Below are 27,911 nucleotides of genomic sequence, written 5' to 3' on the forward strand. Positions count from 1 at the left end.
GGGCATAAATAAGACACGGAGGAACAAAATAAGATTTTGTTGTTTTATTCAATAAATATCAAGATGATAATCATTTCAAGGAACACTAAAAGTTACAAAAGCTTTGAAGCCACCCAACAAAAAACATTGAGAAGAAAAGCTTGTAAACCATTTCCCTGAGTCAGAAATAAATATGTACAAGTTTTACAACCTTTTAATGAAGCTTCTTTCTCAAATGCAACTCGCCGGGTCCGGGTTCGATTCCCTGGCCCGGCAATATTTGCCGCATGTCTTCCTCCTTCTCCTTCCCCCTTTCCTGTCAGCCTACTTTCATATAAGGGACACTAGAGCCCACAAAAGACCCCTGGAGGGGTAAAAAAAAATTGTAACTGCCTGATTAGTTTAAAATGGATTTTCATGAAAAATATGGCTTTAAGATTATTGACCCATCGGTAGGAGGCAGCTTTAGCCCTGAAGATAAAAGCCGTTTAAGAAATACAGATAGAAAATGTAAAGAAAAATAGAACACTAGCAATACATTTAAACTCCAAATCCTAATTTCAACAGTTCAGAGGTCACTATAACCCTTTGTTTGAAGCCAGAGCAGCTTTTTCCAGCTGAGGTTGATCAACTACATGGAAAAGTTTCCTTTGGCATTTTTTCAGGTGCTCAGTCGTCTTCGGCAAACTTGAATTTAGCATACACAATAAGCATAACAATGGACATGACGACACACATGGAGCCAACCACGATGTAGGCGATGCCCAGGAAGTCATTCTTTCCTCCCATCCAAGACACGTTGCTGAGCACCACCTTCTTCCTGCCGTTGAACGAATAAACGGGGTAGTCTAAGGGAAACATGTTAAGGATATGCACCAAGTTTAGACTTCACAGCTAGTCTTCAGGGATCTTAATGAGAAAACTAGAAAAATATAGACAAATCGCTCTGGCAGTAACACTACATTGTGCAGGCCATTTAAGAACCTTTCATTGTTTTATTGGAGGAGTTTTCATCAGTCATAATCATTCAAATTAACAGAAATATACACATTTATGAGTTTCACTTACGAACTGAGCTAATGAAATAAAATAATCCCCCAGTGATGCTAATTGTAACCGACTGAGCTGCACCTCAAATGTTTCAGTATTTTGACCTCTCAACCTGTTACATGAAACTTACTTTTTAGAGTCAGTGACATAATGTGAGGAAACAAACAGGAGACAAAGTAATGAGTTTGAGTGATGTTGCTTCAAAAGAACCTGTTGACAGGTAATGGAGTGAAACCCTCAGCAGTACTGATGACGTGTAGAAAAATTAGACTTTCACCTCCTTCACCTTACACAACCACTGGCTCACCAATATAAAATACTCTAGTTATGGTTAAAAAAAATTTTGTTAAAAAAATAAATAAATAAATATATGAATAACAGACAAACCAGGCACACCACAGATTGCTTTTAAAATACTGGGTAAGGTGCCAGTTGGTTAGGTCTCTAAGCAAACTCTCTTAGATATTATTCCTGCATGACTTCCAGAGTTTAAGAAAAATAAACAAAATCTATCAATAAGTGTTGCTTGAGTCCAAACCTTTCATCAAGATGCAGCTGAAGTGGTTTAGCTTCTCAAAGTCCTTTGCATGGCAGTAGTTATTTGCCTGGCTTGTTTGCCTGACTCAAAATATTTGCCTGATCCTCCTTCACCTCAGTAAACTCCTGAGTCATTTAAGATAAAATTCATCTAACCAGATAAGCAAGTTGGTATTATGAAGTTTCTGCTTAACCCTAAACATTAACAGCAGGATAAAAAGGTAAACCCAATAATAATTCATTATGTTTATAATGAATCTGAGCCTTAGTCACCCCTCCCAGAATTCATAATGTGTATTAAAGGATACTGTATTCAATTGTCAGAGTGTAGTTTCCAGCTGGTAGACCATTTACATAGTCATCATGTGTGATTCGTCGATACAGTTTCCTGAAGTCTGGAAGAGCAGCCCTTCTCATCCAGACCAGAAAGTCTTGATTGATGAAGCCGTTGTTGTACACATCTGTGGTGTCCAGCTCATAAGCGGGTTTAGGCCAGTTTGTGGGCTTCTTGGTTCCTGAGAAAAAACACTGTTTAAGGCTAGCTCCAAAGAGAAACAGAGTTCATTTTGATTAGTGGTACCATTGAAGGCGTTGATCAGGGGCGTCACACTGGGATTTCTGAATTTGACGTTGTAGTCAGTCCACCAAGCAATCCCTTTTCCATTCAGAGGCACAATCTTTTGAGTCCCGTTGACCACATGACTGAGCGAAAAGGTGTCTTTCGAAAAAGGCAGAAAGAATTGAGGCAGTCAGAAAACGAGACAGTATTTATCGTAGGGAATAACTGCTACATCATGCATACCATTAAACATGCTGTTTGCCAGCGCTCCACAATGGCACGATTGGTATGTTGCGGCTATCAAGGGTATACGGGTCACAGCTACTGGAAGGATCCTTTCAGAAGACACAAATAAATAACTGATCAGTTTGATACCTGAAATATGTTATTACTTGGTTTATGTTAAGCACACTTTTACAAGATTAATTGAAACTATTGATTATAAGCTCCTCAAATGTGGCCTTCATGGGAGAGAGTCAAGAACACAAACATCGTTCTAATGCTGCTCTTCCTCTGAGTAGATTGGTTCGGGTCGGTACATTATTTTGTGAAAGTGGCCCATACTGACTCATACCTTCAGTATGGTGGTATGGTCAGGACAGAGCTACTGGCATCACACAACACAATTACTGCTCAGTGGAAACAAGGCAGCAAGAAAGATATACGACATCCTGTTTACAATTTCCCACAAGCCAAGTAGGAGAGAGATCGAACATTGAACATCTGAATGGTGAAACATGGGTGGGTGGGGGGTGTCATACTCTGCTTCTTCAGGATGAACTACAAATGGCTGCAGTTTATGAGAAGATGGATGGAGCTAAATCCAGGACAATCCTGGAAGAAACCGTGTTAGAGGCTGCAGAAGGCCTTCCAGCAGGACAACCGACCTAAACATACTGCCAGAGCTGCAATGAAAATGTGACGTTTTGAACAGGTATTCTGTTTAGCCCTTCGTGAATTCTTCTTTAAAAAGGTGTATTGTCTCACTTTAAAGTAATCTAGGTCTCCATACAGCTGATTATCGTCTTTGGATGCCCCGTACTTTCTTTGGTTCTGGAAGTAGTTGGTCAAGCCATAATAAAAGAAGATGGGTCCCTGTGTGGCAAAGAAACATGCAAAAACAAAGCAAACAGTCTCAGATGACAAAAGCAGAAAGCTTAAAATATCAGATCGTAAAGCACGATGTGTGTCTAACCTTGAACAGATTGGGGATGGAGAACGTCATGCTGCACGTACATTTCTCTGTACTTGATCTGCACTTATAGCAGGGATGAGCAGAGTCATCACCAGTGTAGTCCAACTGGTAAGAGGGGAAAAGGTGCTCAACAAATTGTTCTTATGGTTACAACACAAATGTTTGCTAATCTATAGTGTCAGAAAGTCAAGTGGGTCGCCATTTTAGGCACTGAAAACTAAAGACTCTGTCGTGTTTGTTTCTTTTGACATTTGACTCTTCATTCCCAGACTGGTAAAAGCAAAAGTTGCATTAAACATTCCCGTCTTACCTCCTGCAACTGGATGTCTCGTGAAGCGATGAAGAGAGCAACTCCAACACCAATGAAAGCGGCCCCAATGAGGACAAACATTGGAATAACAATGCTTGCAGAGAGAATGGGCTGCCATGCTGGAAGCCTCTGCTGGGTGAAGGCAGTGTTGTCAGGCCGGTTGGGCCACTCTTCCTGCTCCTCCTTCACCATTGCCTTGATTCTGTTGGATTGTTTCATATCTCAAAAAATATCCTCCTGACTAATAGTTTAAGTTGTACTTTTATTTAAGCGGATATAGAATATCTTTGGCAGTGGAAAAAACATCAGAAACACCAAGTTTATGTAATTTAGATGGATAAACTATTGAGCACTCGACTTCCTGTTTACGCTCATTTTACTATTTGCGTTCTGTTTAATTTTAATGAATTACTGACCCATCTAACACACTAAAATCCCACATATTTAACTGTCACACACCAGTAATTCAGCGCTGAGCAACACATAGGTCGTTTATGAGCATTAAATATGCCACTTAATACATTTCTCAGTCCCAATAATTCACTTTTTAAAATAAAATGTACCCTTGAGTAGAAATATATATCAATTAACTAGGGTTTCTTACCAGCAGACGGCTACAATATGAAGAAACGAAGAAGTCAAAATACGCTGGGACCTTTTCCTGGGTTGAAGGAACGATGTATCCGCTCACCTTTACCTGTCCTCCTACTCCCTTCTTCTTCCTGCCCCGCCTTTCTTTCACATAGACATAAAATACATAGAAACCAAACATTAATGCGTCCGCCATATTGTGAGTGGCTACTTCTTGAAAACCAGTAGGATTGTGAAGAAAGTGTATTTTCCAAATAAATTAATAGAAGAATAGAAATATTCTTTCTTGTATCACAGTGGGAAGATCCACGTGTACCAGCAGCAAGTTAAAGGTAAGTGGAAGCATATAGACTCAAACTAAGGTAAAATAATAAAAATAACATTTAAAACAGAAAAATAAGAGATGACACAATACCAAAAATTAAATAACATGTACAGTTATTAAAAATAACATCCTTAGATCCAAAGAAATTTGCATCTGAATATGATTTAAATAAATGTATGAGATGTGCATATTTATGCATAGAAAGCATCAATAGACTATTTGAAATATTTAAAATAAATGAACATAAAGTTGAGCAAGCAACAATAGGGATGTAAACACTTGTTGAGTTTGTTGGGATCAGTGATAGAGCCTATTGCTGCTTTGAGCAGCTAGGATGCACTTTTTTGGGGGAAAAAAGAGAAATAAATGTACTGTACTGTACTTTTTATTTTTACAAGTAGTAACTTTATTATTAAGTAACGCTACTTTTTCTTGAGTAAAGTATCCGGGTCATCTAACCAATGTGAGCAAATTGTTTTAACCAAAGTTACACCAGACAAAGACACACACCTACAGTTTATGTTAAAGATCTCTTTGCTATTGTAGTGTTATTTTCTGTCTGCAGAGCCTTGTTTAGGGGATCAAGAAGAAACAGTTAACACCATATATTCATTGGAAGTACTTTACTGTGTTTGAACATACTTACTGTGAGTATTAATTTCACATTATATTGAAAAATATATATACAGTATTTGGAAAAGTGTTTCTTTTGCCTGAGCTTACTTTGTAATTATCTTATTTGCATTTATTTATTTTTAGTTTAGTTTTTGACAATAGTTTTGTCAGTATGATGACATAATTTTAAAATATTAAATCAAATGTTTTGATAGGTAGCTGTTTTACCAAATATGGTTTACTTGAACAACAATATGCTGAAATAGTGCTACTCTTATGTCAGGACAGTTTTTGGGTTCTCTACCCACCTCTACTCACCCCATTTTAACGGAACTATCTTGTACCGCTTTGTACCACAGTTTCTACAAACATGCCCCTCACAATATGGCGGCGAAGTTGCGGTACAACTGGGGCGTCAAATCTTATATCTCTGTTCTTCCACATCGACGTCAGTTCCAGTGGCGCTTGAATCCGTTTTCTCAGATTGATGAAAATCAACCTAAAATAATAGATTCAGACCAGCTGTTAGAAAAGACTGGGGGGGAAATCGTTTCTCGTATGGCCCATGCAGACTGGCTTTAATAAAAACGGACAAGCGTCTATCTGGTAAACCCCGCCTCTATTTTCATCGACGGTTTCGGCAGCCAATCATATCTGAGTGGCATTGCATAACGTTTTTGTTATCCACCAATCACGGAAGAGTTCTTTGAAAAACCTGCATCTGTAACGTCTTTGTGTTGATATTTTTGGAGGATTGACAGGTAATGTCTTTAATTTTATTTTGCCATTATTAATCTTTGGCATTCAGTTTGATGTGTTAATAATAAATTAACATTTTAATGCTCTCTAATGGGACGTATTTAGGACAAAACTGTTATTATGCAAACCCTGCGCACCTGCTAGCTGCGTCTCATTGTTAGCCTGAGCTAACGAAGCATGGTCTTCTTTGGTCATTTTAACGGGATGCATTTACAATAAGAGGCTAGACGTATTGGAAATTTATTGTATAGTTTAATTTGGTTCTTAGATTATGAAATCTAACCAATATCTTGTAAATATTGCTCGTTATTAGTAACAAAGCTATTGTGTGCGCTAGCAGGGTCCATCTTTCGGTGCTAGCATCCATTGCTAGCTGACGTTAGTTCATTGAACCAACATAATAATAAAAATAGGGAGCTAGGAAAGGCTATTTTAGTGATGATTAATGGCAAAGCTACGGAAGAGGATCAGTAAACTAGGACATAGATTAATATTAACTTTATTCTCATAACTATGTGTAAAATGTCTGAGATTGAATTAAAAAATATTTCATTTATTTAAAAGGGAAACATTTTTTTTTAATAACTCATCATCCAAGTATGAAAGAGGTCGTGGATGGTGATACTTTGGGCAGGAACGGTCTCCAGTAGCAGTTGGTTTTGCTACGAATCTGAAGAGGCCTCTGACTGAACACTGCAGCTGTATGACAGTTGATTGTTATGACATGCTAACAGCTGCTAGCAGCAGAGACGATATTCCACAATAACATGTCATGGTTGACACCAACAATTGTTGGTGCTAATCCACCTCGCTTGTTTTTGCTGCTCTTCTTTTATTCTTTGTGTGGCCTAATGGTTAGAAACCTGGGCAGAGAGATGTTGGAGTAGGGGATGTGGAGTGGAAAGTCAGAATTCATTTTTTGTATTTTTCACTGGTCCTGATCCTCTTCCGTACAAAGCTGATTACACAGGAAAACATGTTTATTTTTTTCAGATATCCTGACCAAATTGTCTCAAACATTTTGCCGTTTTGTCCATGACGTTTCGGGTGTTTTTTTTCTGACTTTGTTAGCTTGTCTTGAACAAAGTGTCTTATTAAAGGCCGACAGTGTTGTTCAGTTTGTGTGTGTAACCATATTTCTGGTTCTGTCTTCGTCCCTTAGTGTTTGAATGGATATTACCAGGTGTACGGAGAAATGGGTAAAACAAGACAAGGTTACTGTACCTTGGAGCTTTCATTTCATAAAACCATCACTCCCATATGCACTGTACATCGTTTCTGTCATCCAGTGAAGAGAAGTGTTATTATTTGGCGATGTATTTCTCAAACCTACATTGTATTTTGTGTATTTATGGTTTCACACAGTAGAGCAGTTATCTCATTACCTTTAATTTGACATGATTCTGTTTCATATCTGATTTTACTGCTGCTTGTTGAAAACTATAAACATATATATCTCTGCTTATCCATATTTGAATTAAATCCTGACTTTATTCATATTTTCCCTGAACTCTATTCATAATTGTATTGTTGTGCGTGACTTTAATATTTCCAAAATAGTGCAGAAATATGAGTTGGAATAAAATAATGCACAATACATTGCCATTGCAAGATCAATTTTCTGCAATATTCATATAATTAAGAGCAGTTTTGAGTTCAGTAATTGTTGGCTAGTAAATTCTAGTTTGCATTTTTCTTTGCTAATGTAATATTTAGCAGAGGAGCTAATGTGCAGAGTGACAGAAACACAGATGAGAAGGAGAGGAAAAAACAGGCACATATCATCGTAGAATATTTACCAATATTATCGCCATTAAATGATTTTCTAACATTGACCAGCCTCACTTCCGTACAACATGACTGAGATTCAGAAGAAGGTGATTAAAAAATACTTTCTGTAAAGCTGAATACTAACGCACGCCACTGTTTCCAGGTTTTTATTCATAAGAACATTTTAATCCATAAATTATTTTCTTTTCACTGAACAATGTTGGTCTAAAATCAACTCAAAATCTTATCACATTGATGTCTTTGTTCTCAGGGTCTGAATATAGCGGGAGATGTTGGTTGGATTTAGATTTGATTTTTGTTTAATGTTGCAAGTTATCATTTTTTGCACATATATGATTAGATGCCTGTGCAAAAGTACTTATTTTGTTGTTCTATGCCTGCAACTCACACTTTGTCATTCTCATCAAATATTTTGAAATATTTTTTATTTAAGCCGTTTTAAAACTTTTAAATTTCTTTCATTTCACTATAATCGTCTTTTTCACAGTTACCTTGTCATTGTTGCTGCTGGGTGTCCATATAATCATATCCGTCTGTTGTTCAGGAGAGGCCGCCATCGTCTTCCATTATGCTGTCTAGCAAGAAATCAGATGCAGGCTCTTCGTCCTCCTCCTCTTCATCTTCTGTGGGAGCAGCGGGGGGCGAACGGCCGCTGGGAGCCGATGTCCAGAGCGGGCCAGTCCGCCTCGGCCACTGGGCCGCTGGACCCGAAGAAGAAGGAGAGATCGTCCCCGAGCGGGGAGCCCGGAGGGCCCCCGTTCCCCCACCAGTCAGGGCCTGCAGGCGCCGACGCTGACTCGGCTGAAGTCCGCAGAACGAGTCGGCGGAAGCGAGCAAAAGTAAACATTTTAGGGTTCTGAAGTTGTAAAGATGGATAGATTAAATCTTTTGAACATGCAGTCATGACTCCTGCTAATGTCCCGATTCTTTATTCAGGTGTGTTGAAGCAGACCCGCCGCCACTGCTGCCTGCAGCTTGAGGCCCCTGCTTTAAGCATTTTAGGTTTCACTGTCGTCGCCTTTTCAACTCAAAGTTTAAGCTGTGTTTCTGTATTTTGGGCAAGCCTGACATCATGAGGTCTGACCTTTGACCTGTCGCCCTGGCTGAGGGAAGATGGCCTCGCCGTATCGATGTGTTTATTAATCAAAATGTATTCTGCTTCTGCGCAACGTTTTCATATGTAAAACTGAAAACAATCCTTGTAGTTTTGAGCTTTTTTATTTTCATGATTCTAAGTTTCAAATACTATTTTTGTTGTTTTGAAAAATTATTTTCTTTAATTTCAAATATTTGTTCAGCTTTTAAAGATCCATCTATCCGTCCATCCATTTTCTAACACCCTTGTCCCCAGTCGGGTCGGGAGGAGCTGCTGCCTCTCCAGCTAACGTTTCGGGCGAGAGGCGGGGTCACCTGGACAGGTCGCCAGTCTGTCGCAGGGAAAGCTTAAAAGATTATTTTTCAATTTTATTATTTTTTCTTATTATTTTTTTCCAGTTTAAAATTTCAAATACATTTTTAGGTTCAGATCTTTTTAGTTTAAAAATGATCTTTGTTTCCAATAGTTTTATTTGGATTCAACATTTTTAAAGTTTGAAATCTTTTTTTTTAATTCCAAAAAATCTTTTTTAGGTTCAAATCTCAGGTTTTTTTTCAGGCTCAACCAATAATTTTCATGTTTAAATTTTTTTTTCAGTTTCAAGTATTTTGTTTCAGTTTATAAATAATTTTTAAAATTCAAATCATTTTCACAATTAAATATTCTTTTCTGATTCAAGTCATTCTTATTGTTTAAACAATTTTTCAGTTTCAGGTCTTTTCTTTTTGTCTCTTAGCTCTTTTCAGGAGCGTGAGTAAAGGCCGCTGTGGCCGTCTGGAATGCCGGTTTTAATGGTGCTTTTATTGTGCCTACTGTTGCAGGTGGAGTACCGCGAGATGGACGAAAGCCTGGCCAACTTGTCCGAGGATGAATATTACTCCGAGGAGGAGAGGAACGCCAAGGCGGAGAAGGAAAGGAAGCAGGTCATCCCTCCTCCAGCGCCGCCTCCTGAGGAGGAGAACGACAGCGAACCTGAAGAACCATCAGGTGAGTCTAACACAAGAAAACACTCATCTGTCCTGTTTGAACTCAGAAGATGTTTAGCGGGAATGTTTTTAGCATTAAAGTGAACCGCAGCGTCGTCTTTAGGTCTGGAAGGAGCTGCTTTCCAGAGCCGCCTTCCTCACGACAGAATGACGTCCCAGGAAGCCGCCTGCTTCCCCGACATCATCAGTGGCCCTCAGCAGACGCAGAAGGTCTTTCTGTACATCCGCAACCGCACCGTACGTCGCCTCCAGCCCGTCTCCTTTTGCTTCCGGACAGAAACGCAGCAGCAGCTTTCATGCATCACTGTCTCATGTTGATCCCTCTCAGATCCAGTTGTGGCTGGACAACCCGAAGATTCAGCTCACCTTTGAGGCGACTGTTCAGCAGCTTGAAGCTCCGTACAACAGTAAGCCGTCAGAAATATGCATTTTTTATTTCTCTTTCTTTTATCCAAGAAGAAAATCTCATATTTGATGTTTTCCTTTTTCCCAGGCGATACGGTTTTGGTTCACAGAGTTCACAGCTACTTAGAGAGGCACGGTCTCATTAACTTCGGCATTTACAAGAGAGTCAAGCCTTTACCCAGTGAGTCCATTTCCCCCGGATACTTTAAAATCTGATATGTATTTACCAACAACATGATTGGTGCTGTTATTGAGTACAAAGCTTTAGAATAATCTCATGTTTTTACTGTAGTTGCATAATCTCCCTCTGAACAAATTCACCTTTTATTTTCACTTCATCTATCTAGTTGATCAGAATTATTAACTTCTAACTACGTCTATGTTTTAGATTCTGTTGCTGCCTTAAAAAGTTGATTTATTTTTTTCCTTCTTGGACAATAATCATGCACTACACTGACAACAACCTCACTAAAAATCCAAACTGATTCAGAGTTTAACACGCCTCTGGTTCCGTTGCAGCGAAGAAGACGGGGAAGGTCATCATCATCGGCGGCGGCGTTTCCGGCCTGGCTGCAGCCAGACAGCTGCAGAGTTTCGGGATGGACGTTACGGTTCTGGAAGCCAGGGTGGGTCATTTATTAGTTAAATCAGTCAATTATTTTTACATTTATTGTTGTCCGATACTATTTTTATATTACACGGTCAGTTTATTCTATCTATAAAGTCCAAGTTTTAGAAATGTGAAATAGTTTTCTGTCCGGTTGTGTTCACTGCTATTTTACTCTAACCCTTCTGTTTTTTGCATGAAGTTATGCAAAATCAACACATTTCTGCATTAATTGTGACTTTTCTTTTGGCTAATTTTTCAGACAAAAATGTTCAAACGTTGGGTTTATGTAATGCTAACGCTCACCTGCAGGTGGCAGTATTTCTTACTTGCACTACACTGCTGCCTCAGACTTACTTCATGTCAAGTTGCAGTCCATAAACGGTACTGTGTGTAACAAAAAGTCACATTTACTGTCATCCATAATTTAAATATTTATTATGAGCGTTTTATTTGCAAAACAATCACAAAATCCTGGATGTTCTATTTAGACTTCATAATAATATGTTGTGGTTCTTTCTGTTATGATTTTAAATAAATATGCTTCCTTTTCAAGTTTGATTTATTTTTCTGAATTTCTTTGTATTAAATTAACAATTAATTTAATTTCCATCTGTTTTGAACCCAAAGCACTTTGTGAAAATTGCTGCGTCTGATTTTAACAAACTTTCAGTTTAATCTCTTTCTCACACTGTTTGCATGCAGGACCGTGTGGGAGGAAGAGTCGCCACGTTCAGGAAGGGAAACTATGTAGCCGACCTGGGAGCCATGGTGGTAACCGGACTGGGTAAGAATCTCTGAACAGCAGAAAACTTCCTGCTTTTCTCAACCTTTTTATTCCACTGAGTTGATCTTAAGAACCTTAACGATACCAACGATTCGTTTTTTTAACGTCCCTGTTTTACTGCAACTACATCTAGTTCCTGCAGTTACAGGATCCTCCAGCAGGGGGAGCTGTTTGTAACAGTTTGTTGTGTTAATCAGGAGGGAATCCCATGGCGGTGGTCAGTAAGCAGGTTAACATGGAGCTGGCTAAGATCAAGCAGAAGTGTCCTCTGTATGAAGCCAACGGCCAGGCTGTGAGTATGACATCACAGTCACAAGCTGCCCCCCGCCCGCATGTTACCCCAAAATCCCAACTCATCCAGACAGAAAATCAGTGAAAAGTTCATTTTTTGTTTTAGAAATTCAGTCAAAAAGTGAAAATGATGTTTTATACAAATTGTTTTCATGATGATTCTGGCCTAAAGGTTGTAAAAAGCTCAAACTTTGAATATTAAACCAGTAAAAATAATTTTTGATTATTTTTGGAGAAATGTGGTCCTGCTGAGCAGAGTGGAGACATCTGCACTCAGTACTTGGTCTGGGCTCCTTTGGCACCAGGAACTTCATCAGCTGGATCCGCTTGTGGCTCTGCTGAGGAAGCGGCGGCCTTTCGTCTCGTCTGGCGTCTCGTCTTCCTCGTCCCATAGATTATCTGCTTCCTGTCCAGTCCAGCTGGTGACTAAATCAGATATTGGCACCAATTCCTTCTGCAAAATGAATTCCAATCTCCATACAGGTTGTTAAATGGGAGTTCTTCCTTCCACCTAACTTCCCAGTGCAATGCTTAGATTTATCAGCTGCTAAGTATCATTGTAGTTTTTGTATTTTCTTGGTGGAATGAACTTTTCAGTGATTTTTCTGTTTAACAGGACATGTTTGAACATGTGTGAAACTGATCCTGTTGCTTTGTCTGAGCTTAACGTTTAATGTTTTTAATTCAACATGTTTCTGTTTTCTCTCCCTCCCTCTTGTCCTGCTGAAGGGTGAACGGTGCACCAGTGTATGTATATCTCTATTTACATGATCTAATCGTAATGTTGAATTGTTAAATTATGAGGATTTTCACCATTTGTCATGCAACCATTTCACAAACATGCAGGACCAGAAACAAGCAGCAGCTTTAATTTGAGGATTTTCTAGACAAAATGTTTTTGTATAAATAATGACTTTAAATAAAGAGGCATCTCTCAGATAACTTTGACAGTAGAGAAGTTCGGTGATCCAGCTGCAGAGCTTAACGACCTGAAACATTGTGTGTTTAACTTGTTTTCTGCTAGCATGGAGTGCGACTCGCTGCATGCTAATAAGAGAATAATCGATGTTTACAGAGATTCTGAGGGAAAGGCCATGTTTTCTGGAAAAACAGATGTTTACTGTCAAACATATTTTAATTTCGGATTAAAAACAATGAGTAAATTTTAAATGAAGCCACACAAACAAACCTGATCTGTGTGGAAAAAACAGAATTTGCTGCTTTAATCAATCGACGTCTTCAATTAATTGCATAATAAATTAAATTGAGCATTGATAAATTAACTTTTTTCTCTTTTTATTTATTGGTTTTGGTCATTTTAATTATTTTAGCCATTTAAAATATCTTCCACTTCCAGTTTTCAGTGTTTTTATCAAATTAAAGTTTGTTTTGGACAAACCACTTAAAAAATGGTTTCAAAACAACAACATGATCATTTATTGAAATAATTTCTGGGACAATTTATCATCCAGAAACATTTATTATCATAACAGGCCTGATTACTGCCTGACCTGCAGAATCATCGTTTCACTTGGAGCCCGTCTGACAGCAGGAAGTAGGCAAAGAGATCTGAAGAACAGATGAAGAAATAAAATAACTGACGTCTGTCAGTGTGGAAAACCTTTCACTACCAATAATACTAACATAGATTTAAAGGATTAAGGTGTAAATATTTCAGATTTATTGATGCTCGTATCCTGAGTCGCGTTGCTTCGTGTTTTCGTTCAGGTTCCAAAGGAAAAAGACGAGATGGTGGAGCAGGAGTTCAACCGGCTGCTGGAGGCGACCTCCTACCTCAGCCACCAGCTGGACTTCAACTTCCTCAACAACAAGCCGGTTTCACTGGGCCAGGCGCTGGAGGTGGTCATCCAGTAAGAACCACACAGACTTACTGGGGGCACTGGGATTGAGCAGCGTGCGTTAGTGCATTACTGCTGAAATAAGCGGCTCACTCACAGAGACTTTATTAGTTTTCAATTAGTGAAAAATTATTACAAACTGATTAAAATCTTATAGTGGAAAATGTTTGATGTAGTACAAAGGATACATCTTTTAATAACCACACTTTTCGGATACTTTTTAATTTAACATTAAACAGGAACATGTTTAGTGACTTTGACTCCAAAAGCACCCAAATCTGCTTTTCATTTATTTATTAAACTTTGCCAAATACAATATGATCAAAAAGGGACCCAAATCCTGTTCTCTTTTTTTTCTCACCAAATGAGCCAAAAAAGATTCGCAAATTAGGTGCCATTCTTTTGAATTGGTCAAATTTGCTGAATCCTTTTATATTTTTGGCTATTTATTGATTTAAACATCCTTTTCTTTTTTTTTTTTTATACTTTATTATCAATTTTCACAGCATATTCTTTACAGCATTCAGGTTTTATACAACGCTGTCCTTCTTAACAAACATAACCCTTACACGAAACACACACACACACACAAAAAACAAAATTAAAAATAAAGTAAAAGTTTAAAAAACACACACATACACAAAAAAATAAAGACAATTGAAAATGCAAAAATTTGTTCACAGCTAACTAAAAGAAAATAGCAGTAGTTTGGTTACGATGAGGTACTCATCTTGAATGTTTCCATGTATTGTAAAAACGGCTGCCATGCCTTGATAAATTTAGCAGTTGAACCTGCCAGTGTACACCTCATCTTTTCTAAATGCAAAAACCTCATGAGCTCTGAAAGCCACTGTTCATGTGTAGGCGGGGCCTCCTGTTTCCATCTCAAAAGTATCAAACGTCTCGCAATCAATGTAGCAAAAGCTACTGTATTTGAATTATACTTGGAAAGTAAAATATTTGGGGGTATGACTCCAAAAATTGCAGTTAGAGGAGAAGGTCCAAATTTAACATTGTATATTTCTGAGAATGTATTGAATATAGATGTCCAATAGGTGTGAAGCCGACTTCTGACCCGCGTCGGTTACATAAGGGATCAGCCCCTGGATAAAACTTAGCTAGCATTTCATTAGAGACATGCAACCGGTGCAGGAGCCCATGTCTAGCGCATATAGAAGAGGAGTGTACCCTGTGAAGAATAGATTGCCAGAGCTCATCTGTTAATGTAACTGCAAGATCTTTCTCCCAATGCTGACTTAATAATGGAGAGAGAAGGAGATTGTAGATCTAGCAGTATGGTATAGATCTTTTTAATCGCCCCCCTTTGATGGATGTTTATATCTATGATTTTATCCAGAGCTGTTTCTTCAGGCAGTTCAGGAAATGTGGGATATCTATTTTTCACAAAATGCCACAGTTGTAAATAGCGGAAAAAGTGTGTATGTGGAATATTAAACTACACATCCTTTTCTTACAAAAAATTATGAATTATTTCAGTTACGGCGTGCTTAGTTCTGTACTGAGACAAAAGATTGATTTATATAAATTCTTTGTGATTTTTCAATTGTTTTTAAAATTATATTGCTTTGGCCTGAAAGTAATTATGACTTTACAATTTTGGCCCACGTGACAAAAACATTTGGACACTACTGGTTTAGATCAATGGATATTAGTGGTCTAGAATGGCCTAGTCAAAGTTTAGCTGATTCTGTAGAAAGACTTGAACACTGATGTTCACTGATGTGCAGAGTTGGTAAAGATGAATCCTAAAACACCTGGTATTGCAGTAAAACCTGGTTCTACAAAGAATATAAATGCACTCCACACTTTTCAGATATTTCTGCTGAAATGATTGTGTATAATCTAAAAATGTTTTAAAAATACACAAAAGTTTGTGGATGAAATATCAGAAAATGTGAAGAACTTTTAGAAGTATGTGAAATATCTCTTCCTGTGTGTGTGTGTGTGTGTGTGTGTGTGGTGTGTGTGTGTGTGTGTGTGTGTGTGCAGGCTGCAGGAGAAACACGTTAAAGATGAGCAGATTGAACACTGGAAGAAGATCGTTAAGACTCAGGAAGAGCTGAGGGATCTTCTCAATAAGGTTAGCATCAGTGGCTAGCATCCGTCGGCTCCGCAGTCTGATCTAACCGCCTGGTTTCTCCTCTCAGATGGTTTCCACTAAGGAGCGCGTCAAGGAGCTCCACCAACAGTATAAGGAAGCGAGCGAAGTGAAGCCGCCCAGAGACATCACCGCTGAGTTCCTGGTGAAGAGCAAACACCGCGACCTGACGGCGCTCTGCAAGGTAACGCTGTGAGATCAGTGGATAGTTGCCCTGAAGCTGCAGGAGGAAAGCTGGTCGTGTTGGTAGTTTGTATCTGAATTAGAGCAGAAACCAGCAGATCAGGATGTACGGCTCGGAGGACGTTAATGCCATGCTGTCTAAGAACCCAGACGAGCCGTTTTAAGTGGTTTAGTCTCCTGCTTGGATGTATTATTAGGGAATGTTGGTGTTTTATTTCTGGTGCGGATAAATCACCTCCACCGCGGCTCTCTGTGTGGTTTAAACACAGCTGCTATCTGAACCAGAGACTGAAACCACTTCAAGGCTTTGCATCGCGCTCCGCTGGCCCTCATGTCTGCCGATCTGTTTACACTTTCTGAGCGAGGCGGATGGAGTCTGTGTGTAGCTGAGTGGATTTACTGCTCCTCCATGAGCGAGACCGCGGCTCTTTCCTGGGATTCCTCCCACAGTCCGCGTCTCCGCTGCAGCTTGTCCTGACCTTTGGACGGTTCTTCCAGTTTGCGCTGGAGGGACAAAAAGGTTGAGTCAGCCGTTTCTGCATGACATGAAGCTGTGTGGGCGTGGACTCACCACACACCCTCACCTGGTTTCAGGCACGGCTCTCCGAACTGCAGCTCGACTCGGCCTGAAACGTCTTTAAAGTGACAGAATGACAGAAGGTAGAGAAAAAGATTATTTTATGAATGAAAACAAAGAAACATTTAAAAGTATCTGTGAAAGAACCTGAACACACCATCCCCAAGGTGAAGCATGGCAGTAGCAGCATCATGCTGTGGGAAGCTTCTCTCAATAGCAATAAATCAGTGAATCATATGATGAATTAAAAAGAGCTTAATTTCCATTTGCATGATTTATTGTTTTCCTCTTTTCTCTCAGACAAAAGTCTTCAGTCAGTTTTGTTTAGAGAGACTTCATAATTAATTTTATTTGTTGTTTTTGTTTATTTATTTTTAATATTTAAAATGTCTTCCAGTTCCAGTGTCAAATGTTCATTTTCTCTGCTTCGTTTGTTAGCAGGCAGTTCAGCGCTGAGCGGAGAGTCTGAGTTTCTCCATGGTGGGTCTAACTTGATAGACTCGCTCAGCCTTCTTCAATTTGGATTCCAGAATTAATCTTTGTTCTGCTTGCCTGCGTCTTTTACCATTTGTAAAAGTAGTAATGAGGCCTCTGCAATAAGCTTTGGAGGTAATGATGGATCATCGGTGGATGCTGCATTAACTGAAAGAAAATGTTTGAATTCCTCTGCAAAATAGGTTTTAAGTTTTCCATCATATAAAATAGAGGAGTCAAAGTGCCACCGTCTTGATCGACTGACCTCAGTTCCTATGTTACATTTAATGTACACAGGCGCATGGTCTGATATTATTATGTTGCCGATTGAGCTAGAAATGACTGATGGTAGGAACTGCCTGGGGACAAAAAAATAATCAATTCTTGTATAAGAAGAATGTACTTTGGAGAAAAATGTGAATTCCTTATCTGCTATATGTTGCGTCCTCCACACATCAACATATGCCAACTCCTCGCACAGAGTCGAGACCATTTTGGCCTGAGATGAGATACGACATTTGCCAGCTGGGGATTTATCAATGAAGGGGGAGAGATGGCAATTAAAATCTCCGCCCACAATTGTATTCTTGATGTTCAATTCCACAAGTTTTTTTAAAAGCAGACATTAGAAATTTACCTGGTTGACCAGGGGGAAAGTAAACGTTCATAAAGGCAATCTCCTCCCCAAACATAATACCCTTCACAATAATATATCTCCCACCGGTATCTTTTATGCAATCTATAAATTTAAATGGTACATTTTTCCGGATCAGAATGGTAACACCTCTACTTCTAGATGTAAAGGAGGAGAAGAAGGCCTGATTGAAAACACCCTGTTGTAATTTTGCATGTTCTTTAGCATCCATATGGGTTCCTTGTAACAAAGCTACTTGAACATTTGTCCTTTCAAGATATGTTAGGACCTTTTCTCCGTTTAAGAGGTGTGTGAATGCCATTAACATTCCATGTACAAATATTAAGTACTGACATAATAGCATTTAGCTACACATAAAAAGGCGCATGGATAGTACATACTGTAGTTTCTTGGTGTAATGAAGTCGAACATTTTTCTCTTCCCCCTCCCTCTATATTTTAAAAAGAGCTGGAATAACATATAACAAGCAGTGAAACTAACTAACTGCCAACAAACATTGCCTAACATTGGCGAGACAGATACACTATTTCTCCTCCAAACGGTGAAGTGCAAGTGTTTAAACCTGACAGCAGGTCTTATGGCAACAAACAGTCACTTAGCTAAATCAAGAGCAACAACAAAGAAAAAAAAAAAAAAGAAAAGAAAAGAAAAGGGGGCCGGCGCTTGGATAATATGACCCATTATTTACCCATTTTATAAAAAATAACATATGACGACAAGCATAATGTCTCTGCATGAGAATACTATTCATCTCAATAATTTGAGTTCACACAGGCGTATTAAACAGCAAAACGAAGTACCTCTGTGTCCCGTGGCGCTGACAGCAGGGCTTATTTAAGCTGATCCAGATATCGTTCAGCTTCAGCTGGGTTCTGATTCCCTTGTAGAACCACAGTGAGTGACTTTAAGCCTGGCGGGGTAAAGGAGCCTGTAGTTGGCACCCGCGGTTTTCAGACGCTTCTTAACGCCATCAAAGCTTTTACGCTTCTGTGCAACAGCCGCTGAGAAATCCTGAAAGGTCATCACAGGGGCACCGTGGTGCTCCAGGGGTTGCCCTTTCCTGCCCTTCTCCAAAGAGGCGCATGATCCTCTCCTTGTCGCGGTAGTTGTGCAGCCTGACCAGGACTGGACGTGGCCTTTGGTCAGCGGCGGGAACTGGACCTCCGGTGCGGTGAGCTCTGTCCACTTTTAGCTTCCCGGCCTCCGTTCGGATGTTTAACACTTTTGGGAGCCACTTCTCACAGAGTAAAGCGGGGTCATTCCCTTCCGCGTATTCCGCAGACTCTCGGAGCCCAATTATGCGGATGTTTCGTCTCCTGCCCCTATTGTCCATGTCGTCCATATGATCCATATGATCCGTGAGCTCTTTCACCTGCTGCTCCAGTGACTTGAGCCTGTTGACGATAGGAGCCGTTTCGTCCTCCAGAGTGGAGATGCGGGATTCTGTCTCTGTGATGCGCTTCTCGTGTTCTTGGAGCTGCTCACGGTAATCAGGCATAAATCTCGAGATCGGATCAAGCTGGCTCCTTAATTTGTCTTCGAAAACTTTCGTAAGGTTTTCGGTTACCGCACGAATCACCTCCTGAAGAGCCGGATCCATTCTCCCAGAGTCGCTAACCTTTTCGCTAGCCGAACCACCAGTAGCCTCATTAGCTTCTCCGCTCAATTCCTCTGTCGTCCCCGTCACGGTGTTTTTCCTTCGTGGCATGTTCTCAGACGGCCTTAAAAAATAATCACTAATACTCATTGCAGGTTTAGCCAACGAAGAGAGACTGCCTTGTCGCTTTTTGCAGGGTATAAACTGGAGAAATAAGTAAAATAAGCGCCAGCGCCCCTCGTCCCGACTGTCCTTCAAGCCGCCATCTTGAAAACCCGTCAAATGTTCATTTGAATTTAAGGTTTATTGATCTTTGAGAATATGTTCTTGCATTATTATGCCATTATTATCATTATATTACTGGAAAATGGTCCCAAATCAACAATATTATCGTTATGGCAAAAACCTCTGGGGACAATTTATTCAACAGAAAATTTTCCAATCGCAAAACGACAAACATTGCGACAACAGGAAGTAGAGGCAAAAAAAAACTTCAGTTGCCCTCCACCTGGAAAATACAATGGAAGGACGACACGCGGGCGTTCTGTTGCAGGTTAAGGGATAAAAAGCAAGTTTGAAGCGCTGCAAACTCTCTGCCAAAACGAAATTCCTCCAGGCCACTAGGGGGAGTCAACCACCAACTCTTATGGTATCAGATTCTCAGTAAAGATGGAATTTAATGTGATTTCCTGAAGAAAGATGGAGTAAAGATTTTACACACACATATAAAATCAGCATATTTGCCTCTCCACACTCCCCCTGGTGGTCTGGAGGGAGTTTGTAGTGTTTTATAAAATCTCTTTTTTGTTGTTCTCCATCGGTCTTTAAGCTTCAATTATTTTCCAAAGATGAATGGAGAAGTTTCAGATGAAATATTGATGAAACATGGCAAAGGTTGCAGGAGTAAACTGTTGAATTTTATACTTTCCTGACAAACACACGACTCTACTGCCTCTGTGTGCCGGAATGTCTCTCTACTGGTTTAAAGAGGAGTTTTATCAGCTTTTATACTGTGTGTTAGTATTTATTCCTACCAGGAAAGTTGCTGTTTTGATGCATCAGCCTCATATTATTGGTGCTAAATAGTAATAATGAGTGCGGCTGTTTGTGTCGTTGTGTAGGAGTACGATGAGTTGGCAGAGATGCAGGTGAAGCTGGAGGAGAAGCTGCAGGAGCTGGAGGCCAACCCCCCCAGGTGAAACACCTCTCACTGCTGCTCACTCTGGTTAAGCTTTTTCATTTATCAGTCATGTAACTTCATGTTTTTACTGCTGTATCGTAGTTTATCAGTAGTTTAACGTTAGCAGCAGCGATTGTTGGTCTGGAATGCAGTCGCTCTGCATCGTGTTTCTCCTTCTTTCCCACAGCGATGTTTACCTTTCATCCCGGGATCGGCAGATCCTAGACTGGCACTTTGCCAACCTGGAGTTTGCCAACGCCACTCCCCTCTCCACCCTGTCTCTGAAGCATTGGGATCAGGTAGCGACACGTCCAACCCGCCAGCTCTCTGGCGTTCCCAGGACTTTATCGGTGTGTGACTCTGCTCTGTGTCGCCTCCTCAGGACGACGACTTCGAGTTCACCGGCAGCCACCTGACGGTGCGGAACGGCTACTCGTGCGTCCCCGTGGCGCTGGCCGAGGGTTTGGACATCAAGCTGAACACGGCGGTGCGGCAGGTCCGATACACGGCATCCGGTACGTTCCGCCACACGACAAACCGAAACAGGAAGTTGACTTCATCCAGATGTGCATTCAGAGGTTTCCATCTTGTCTCGCTGCAGGATGTGAGGTCATCGCCGTCAACACGCGCTCCACCACGCAGACCTTCATATACAAGTGTGACGCCGTCCTGTGCACGCTGCCGCTGGGCGTGCTGAAGCAGCAGCCGCCTGCCGTCCAGTTTGTCCCGCCGCTGCCGGAGTGGAAGACCTCAGCCATTCAGAGGATGGGCTTTGGAAACCTCAACAAGGTCAGACGTCTCAGCAGTCCATGTAATCACATAAAATCACATGGTTTATTTGCAACTCACATGCATAAATGTGAGTTTATTGCAAATCTTCTGCAAAAATGGTGAAAAGCGTCGGGCTCATGTGATGCCAACTCCCTCCTGCAGGGGGCCGATCGTACCCAATCTGTCTGCGAATTTTTTTTCGCGTCTTTTTGGAAAAAATATCGCAAATTCTCTTTGAATATTTCTAAAAGGTTACACAAACCGTAACCAAATATAGTTTAGAAAAAAAACATTTAGCTCCATAAATATTTCACTAAATATTTAGTTTTCAAGCTAAATGGTTAGCTATCTCTGAGCTAAGTAGCTTAGCTTGAAACTAAATATTTTGTAATGCTGACAAAATATGTAGCTTCAAAGTAAATAGTTTAGAACTAAATATTTGTCAATGTCAATTTTATTTATGAAGCACTTTAAAAACAGATGTTCAGCACTTTGGTGCCGTTAATAGTATTTGTAAAACACGTAAGAATAAAACACAGATTAAAACAAACAGGGCAAGTAAATTGCAAAGTCAGGCCTTATGGAAAAACTAAAGAATAAAAAAATGTTTTAAGAAGTGATTTAAAGTGTTCCAGACTGTGGGCAGGTCTAATGTGAAACGGCAAGTTGAACTGTATGTGCAATATTTAGCTCTCTAAATATTTAATGAGCAATCTAACTACTTCCCTCTGCGTCTTTTTATAAACGATTTGAGGGAAAATGCTCTTTTTGAAGCCCTGTAGTAGTTTGACCCCAGCAGGGATCCGTATAGGAATGAGGATGGAAAAAATGGAGCCGATATTCACCAGTTTAAATTGATAAAGTTGTTTTTAACATGCGATCAAGTATGATAAATTAATAAAGAACTGAGTTATTGTTGTGATGTGCTTTGCAGTTTTTTGAGTTCTTTTTTTACAGTGAAACTGTAAGAAATCCTGCAATAATAATTAGTAACTCAGATTTCCTCCATGATCTGGGCCCAGTGTCGAGCAGGACCGGTTCCGGTTCTGGTTCTGCTCTGAGGCAGATCCATACTCTGCTGCTCATTCTGCATCACTGCTGTCCTTCCCGCTCCGGCTCCAATCGTTGCTGCAGCAGAGAATGCTGCATTATTATGCAATCCCAGCTGCTTGCTCCTAGGTTTCCCCAGCAGAGGGAGCTCTTTTCTGCTCTGCTGCAGAAGAAAACCTGTTTTAAATGAAGTTTTTGTTGTTTTGTGCTGGAAGGTGGTGCTGTGCTTCGACCGGGTCTTCTGGGATCCGAGCGTCAACCTGTTTGGTCACGTCGGCTCCACCACCGCCAGCCGGGGCGAACTCTTCCTCTTCTGGAACCTCTACAAAGGTGAGATGAGATCATGTTCTCGCTCTGCAGGCTGCTGATGTTCTGTGTTCACCTGAAACCGACCGCTCCTCCTGCAGCGCCCATCCTGCTGGCCCTGATGGCTGGAGAGGCGGCCGGCATCATGGAGAACATCAGCGACGACGTCATCGTCGGGCGCTGCCTCGCCATTCTCAAAGGGATATTTGGGAGCAGCGCCGTGCCTCAGGTAGATACGCCGCCATTCTAGGGCCTTTTACACAGAGGGGGGAAACGCGGTATGTTCCTGCCAAAAAACTCTGGAATTTGAAAAAATCTAAAAAACCTTTTGCTCAAAAAGTGAAAATTTGCAAGAAGATTCAGATGAATAGCAAAGATTTTCCAGAAAATTTTGTTTTTAAATTTCTGAGCTCAAAAAGTCAAAACATTTGTAAGACATAAAACAAAAAACATTAACCTCAGAAATTTTATTTAGTTTAAACTTTTGAAACTCCAAATTTTCTAAGTTTTTTTTCTAGAAATTTTCTGAGATTATTCTCAAAATGTTAGTTTTTTCTAAGAAATCTTCAACTTTGAAACTTACAAATTTCCAGATTATTTTCTATAACACTTCTCAAATTAATGTCAACATTTCTGAGTATATTTTAGCAAATTTCCTACTTTCCAACCTCATAAATGTCAAATTATTTTCTAGAATATTGATAATAATATGAAAATTACGTTTTTTTTATTAACATGTTTTTAACTTTTAGTTGAGTTTTAGTAGGATACTTTTACTTTTAAGACAAAAAAATTCCATGTTTTTTTTTCTGGAAAATTTTTGCAATTAATAAAAAAAGAAATTTTTCTCCTGTTAATTTTTTGGCCTCATCAGCTCATAAATTTCCAATTTTTTCTTCTTTTTTTTGGTAAATTTATGCCAAAAATCTTCATCCTTTTTCTGTTTTCCATCTATATTGGCCCTTACATGCCTCTGTAGGCAGAACATTCAGTTTTCCCTCCTTCCTTCCTTTTCATATGTGACTTTATTTCCTGAGGAATTTGTTTCTGAGCGGACCCTCAGAACCAGAACCGCGGTCGTGCCTCTCAGACCGAGCCGGGTCCAAACCGCCGTCATTACGACTCATTTGCTTCTGGTTTCAAGTGGGAGGAAGGAATGCGCATGAAGGCCGGGGCTGGAGCTGCTCCCCGTCCAGCTGTTCACCGCTGCCTGCATCATGGAAAGTCTTTGAACTGTTGTTGTTGTTGTCTGTTGCCATGGCAGCCGAAGGAAACGGTGGTGACGCGGTGGCGGGCCGACCCCTGGGCCAGGGGCTCGTACTCGTACGTGGCGGCCGGTTCTTCGGGTAACGACTACGACCTGATGGCTCAGCCCATCACGCCCGGCCCGGCCATCCCAGGAGCCTCACAGGTGGGAGGGGGCGGGGCTTACTGGGAGTACTGGGAGAGGGAGGAGTGGCATCCCAGCAGTTAATAACCAGCAGATGTTTGCCAGCTGTTGGACTGTTGCCATGCCGATTACTGTGAACAGGGCGAATTTTTATGTTCTCACTTAAAACTACTAAACTGAAGTATTCACACTTTCAACTTTTCCCGTTTTCTGAAGTTAAAACCACAAAATGTCACATTTATTAGGATTTTATCAGAACTGAATCGAATGATTGTGATTAAATGATTTTTTAAATAATCTTCAGTAGTCGATTAATCATTAACTGGAGCATGACAGATGCAAAGAAAACAAACTCAGAGAAACAATTAAGCCAAAACTGTACAAATATTCTCATACACTTTTAGATGAAGAGGAATGTTGCATTTTAGAGACAATAAAATATTTATTTTCTCTTTTAAAAAAGGAATCAAATTGTTTATTTGAATTTTTCTATTAGTTTGTAAATAAAGTCTCAGGTGGTTAAATGAAAAATGTTCACATTTTTTAATCTGAATAATCATCAGAATAATCAATTCAGAGTTTAGATTGAAAAATATTCATGTTAGGATGGGACGGCCTAGTTAAATCCAGACCGAAATCCACCTGCAAACTGACTCAAAAACTGACGTTCAATCTGATGTTTTACAGCTAGAACTGATTACAACAAAAAATCAGCCCATATTTCCTTTAATTTTCAGAGATCGGCTGATATTCACACCTGAGACTGATCTGAACCACCGAGCCCATTTACCCAGAATGCCTGAAAATCACCCAGTCATGTTAAACCAGCAGGTTTTGTCTAAGAGTGCGATTAATTACCTCACTGCTGCCAACTCAGCAACCTTTTAGAAAATATAATCAGAATCAGGTTTTTTGAAGATCGGCCAGAAATCTGCAATTTCAAACCGCTAACATTTTCACAGTAATGAGCAACTTTGTTGTTTGTCACATTAAGTATTATTGATTCATTGATTCTGCACTGATGTAATTGGTAAACGTTTCCCTCCTCAGCCCGTCCCTCGGCTCTTCTTCGCCGGTGAGCACACCATCAGAAACTACCCGGCCACCGTTCACGGCGCCCTGCTGAGCGGCCTGCGCGAGGCCGGCCGGATCGCCGACCAGTTCCTGGGCGCCATGTACACGCTGCCCCGACAGGCCACGCCCGCCGCCACCAGCAACCCTCAGCAGGCGCAGCCCGCCGCCGCCGTCTGAGCAGCGTAGCTCAAGCATTACGACAAAACCCAGCTGGGTTGAACATGAAGACTGTGAAAACGTTCCAGAGGTTCATTTCATTCAGGATTCTGGGATTCTGTTTGGTTCCTGCAGTTTGGACCTGTCTGAAATTTGATTTGATAGGTTTTCCAAGTCAGGATGAGAAATGGAAAAGACTCATTATCTAAAAAAGATCATTTTCATTCATCACATTCAGATGGTGATCTGTACTTAAACCTTGAGTTACTGACAGAAACACATTCACTGTAAAACCAAAAGAAGGGACATTTCAGTTTATTTTTTACACCAGAGCCAAGATCTAGCTTTAGTTTAGAACCAGAACAAACTTCTGTGAAGCAAAGAAGTTACTGATCACAAACTGAATTAAAGGAAAGGACCTGTAGTTAAGATAATTCACTCCAGGTTTTAAACTGTGGAATAGTCCTTTATAACAGATCTAGAAGTCAGCTTCAGCGATGGGTTTAATGTGTTTATGGAAAACTGATTTAAACCTAATAAGATCTCATATAAATAATGGAAATCATCCAATATTTGGAGTCTGGAAAAGCTCAGAAATGTTGTAGGAACCCAGAAGAAACCCGATTTATAGTAAATCCGTCATAAATAAAGCAGAGAAATGGGATTACTTGAGGTAAATATGATTCATTTTCGACCTTATGTAGTTTTTTTGTCTCCAACTTGAACTCTGAACCTAAAATGTGAGGAAATTTCCAGCTGCACTGAAACTGAAGACTTTTCCTTCTGTTACACTAGAACATGTTGGAGCTGGAGCCGTTTGCCTTCAACCTGGAGCTCGGATCAGTTTGGCTCTGAGCTAAAAACAAATGTGCTTTTGTTTAAAGAAATCAGATCTTTGCTAACTTTTACAAGTTTAAGTTTATTTGTTGTTGAGACTTTTTTCTTTAAATATTAAATGTTTTTTTAATAAAAAGGACCAACATTAAAGCGTCGTATTGTGGAATTTCTTAAAACACCGATCTGTTCTGAGTCGCAGCTTTAAGTTTATTTTTCTGATGAACTGTCTAATACAGATTAGTGCAGCAGAAATGGCTTCAGGTATCTTCATTTTAGGGTGAAGGGTGTCATAAATATACAGTCAAAAATTTGGGTTACTTAGCTTGTCAAAAGAAAAAAGTGGGTGTTAATTTTTTGCCATATTTTTATGTTATTTGTAGATGTCAGTTTCAAACAAAATATTTAATTACCTAGCCAAAATTTCGGTTTGCAACATAAAAAATTGGCTTGCTAATTAAATAAGTAGCTCTGTGCTAGCTAAATATTTAGCTAGTTGGCTTGCTTATGAAATATTTATAAAGCTAAATAGTTTTGAATATCTTGCTAAATATTTAGTTCACAAGCTAGTAGTTTGGAGATAGTTCGCTTAAATATTTGTGGAGCTAAATTAAGTTTAGCTTTGAGCTAACCAAATATTGTTTACAAGTTAATATTTAGCTAGCCCGGAGCTAGATAGTCAGGTTGGAGCTCAAGTTAGCTTGCTCATTAAATATTTATGGAGCTAAATATTAAGTGTAAGTATTTAGCTCTGTTATAGTTCAATGTTAGCTAACTCGGAGCTAAATAGTTAGCTTGCTCATTAAGTTTTTATGGGGCTAATTATTTAGCTCTGAGTTTGCCAAATGTTTTGTTTACAAGTTAAATATGTCGCTAGTTCTGAGTTACATATTTAGCTTTATACTAAATATTTAGGATCAAGTTTATTTCAGCAGCAATGCAGTTCAGAGTGTTTTACATCATAAAAACAATAGAGTAAATTATGAAATAAAATAATCAAAATTTATTGATCAATGTTCCAGTTATGAACCGAAGGAGGGGGCTTAGCTTTGATTTAAAGGAATTTGTTTCTGCTGGTTTGAAGTTTTCTGGGAGTTTTTTTCCCCAGATTAGTGAAGCTCAGAAGCTGAATAATTCTTCTCCATGTTTGGTTCTGGTTCTGCAGAAAATCATTTTCCTTTCGCTTTGGAATAAGATCCCAGTAAATGAGTCTGGTTTCCAGTCAGTGTGAATACTTCTGCACAGACTGGGAACATGATGTTCAGAAACAGGTTGGGCTGGGTTCCCTGGGAACAGGAGATGATCAGCAGATTGAGGTGTACAGTTTTTAAGAGTGGCGTTATGTGCTGACTCGGCATTCCTCAGCAGCTTGTGGCTTTCCCTCTTTGAACCCAAACAATTTGCCTGCTTGCTTATTCTGCATGCTGTCAGCTGTTGTTCTCCCTCTCTCTCACACACACATGCATAAACGCTCCGATCCCAACAGTAAGCAGAAAAACAGAAGTGGACATAACACAGACGTGTTGCAAACAGGTCGGTTTTTATTTTTATTGGAATACATATGGTCTGCTGTACAGTTGGCAGCTTTAAAGAGGCCTACATGCAGAGTGCGGTACGGTTAAAACATGCACATTGTTTAAATCTAAAGCTGAGAGGGGTAAAAAATAAAAAAGCATCCTCATTCAGCCCACCTGGCTCCACTCAGATCCAGTAATAACTCAGAGAATTTGTCTTGTGTAAAACTGAGAGGAAGAGAGGAGGGATCCAGTTAAAAATATCATCCTTTAATTCTCATTTCTTGTT

The 27,911-nt window shown here is 39.8% G+C and overlaps 2 protein-coding genes across 2 annotated transcripts; one reads left to right on the forward strand and one right to left on the reverse strand.

Moving 5' to 3' along the window:
- Positions 1 to 29: 29 nt before the first annotated feature.
- Positions 30 to 4,366, reverse strand: tmem30b (transmembrane protein 30B). Its single transcript, XM_032548122.1, is given in 9 exon segments — positions 30 to 827; positions 1,875 to 2,081; positions 2,147 to 2,284; positions 2,369 to 2,399; positions 2,401 to 2,460; positions 3,113 to 3,220; positions 3,321 to 3,425; positions 3,631 to 3,832; positions 4,235 to 4,366. Coding segments are annotated over 8 exon segments (1,020 nt in total). The 5' UTR covers positions 3,823 to 3,832; positions 4,235 to 4,366; the 3' UTR covers positions 30 to 648.
- Positions 4,367 to 5,852: 1,486 nt separating this feature from the next.
- Positions 5,853 to 25,946, forward strand: kdm1a (lysine (K)-specific demethylase 1a). The gene is given in 23 exon segments (XM_032547153.1): positions 5,853 to 5,922; positions 7,083 to 7,134; positions 8,256 to 8,390; positions 8,392 to 8,550; positions 9,629 to 9,794; positions 9,897 to 10,030; positions 10,122 to 10,200; positions 10,287 to 10,379; positions 10,718 to 10,824; positions 11,511 to 11,592; positions 11,790 to 11,884; positions 12,613 to 12,630; positions 13,612 to 13,754; positions 15,753 to 15,843; positions 15,911 to 16,045; positions 20,469 to 20,542; positions 20,715 to 20,826; positions 20,910 to 21,042; positions 21,129 to 21,316; positions 22,564 to 22,678; positions 22,756 to 22,883; positions 23,919 to 24,065; positions 25,095 to 25,946. Coding segments are annotated over 22 exon segments (2,580 nt in total). The 5' UTR covers positions 5,853 to 5,922; positions 7,083 to 7,089; the 3' UTR covers positions 25,296 to 25,946.
- The last annotated feature ends 1,965 nt before the right edge of the window (positions 25,947 to 27,911 follow it).

This window comes from Xiphophorus hellerii, chromosome 19 (assembly GCF_003331165.1).
Source record: "Xiphophorus hellerii strain 12219 chromosome 19, Xiphophorus_hellerii-4.1, whole genome shotgun sequence".
Taxonomy (NCBI): Eukaryota; Metazoa; Chordata; class Actinopteri; order Cyprinodontiformes; family Poeciliidae; genus Xiphophorus; species Xiphophorus hellerii.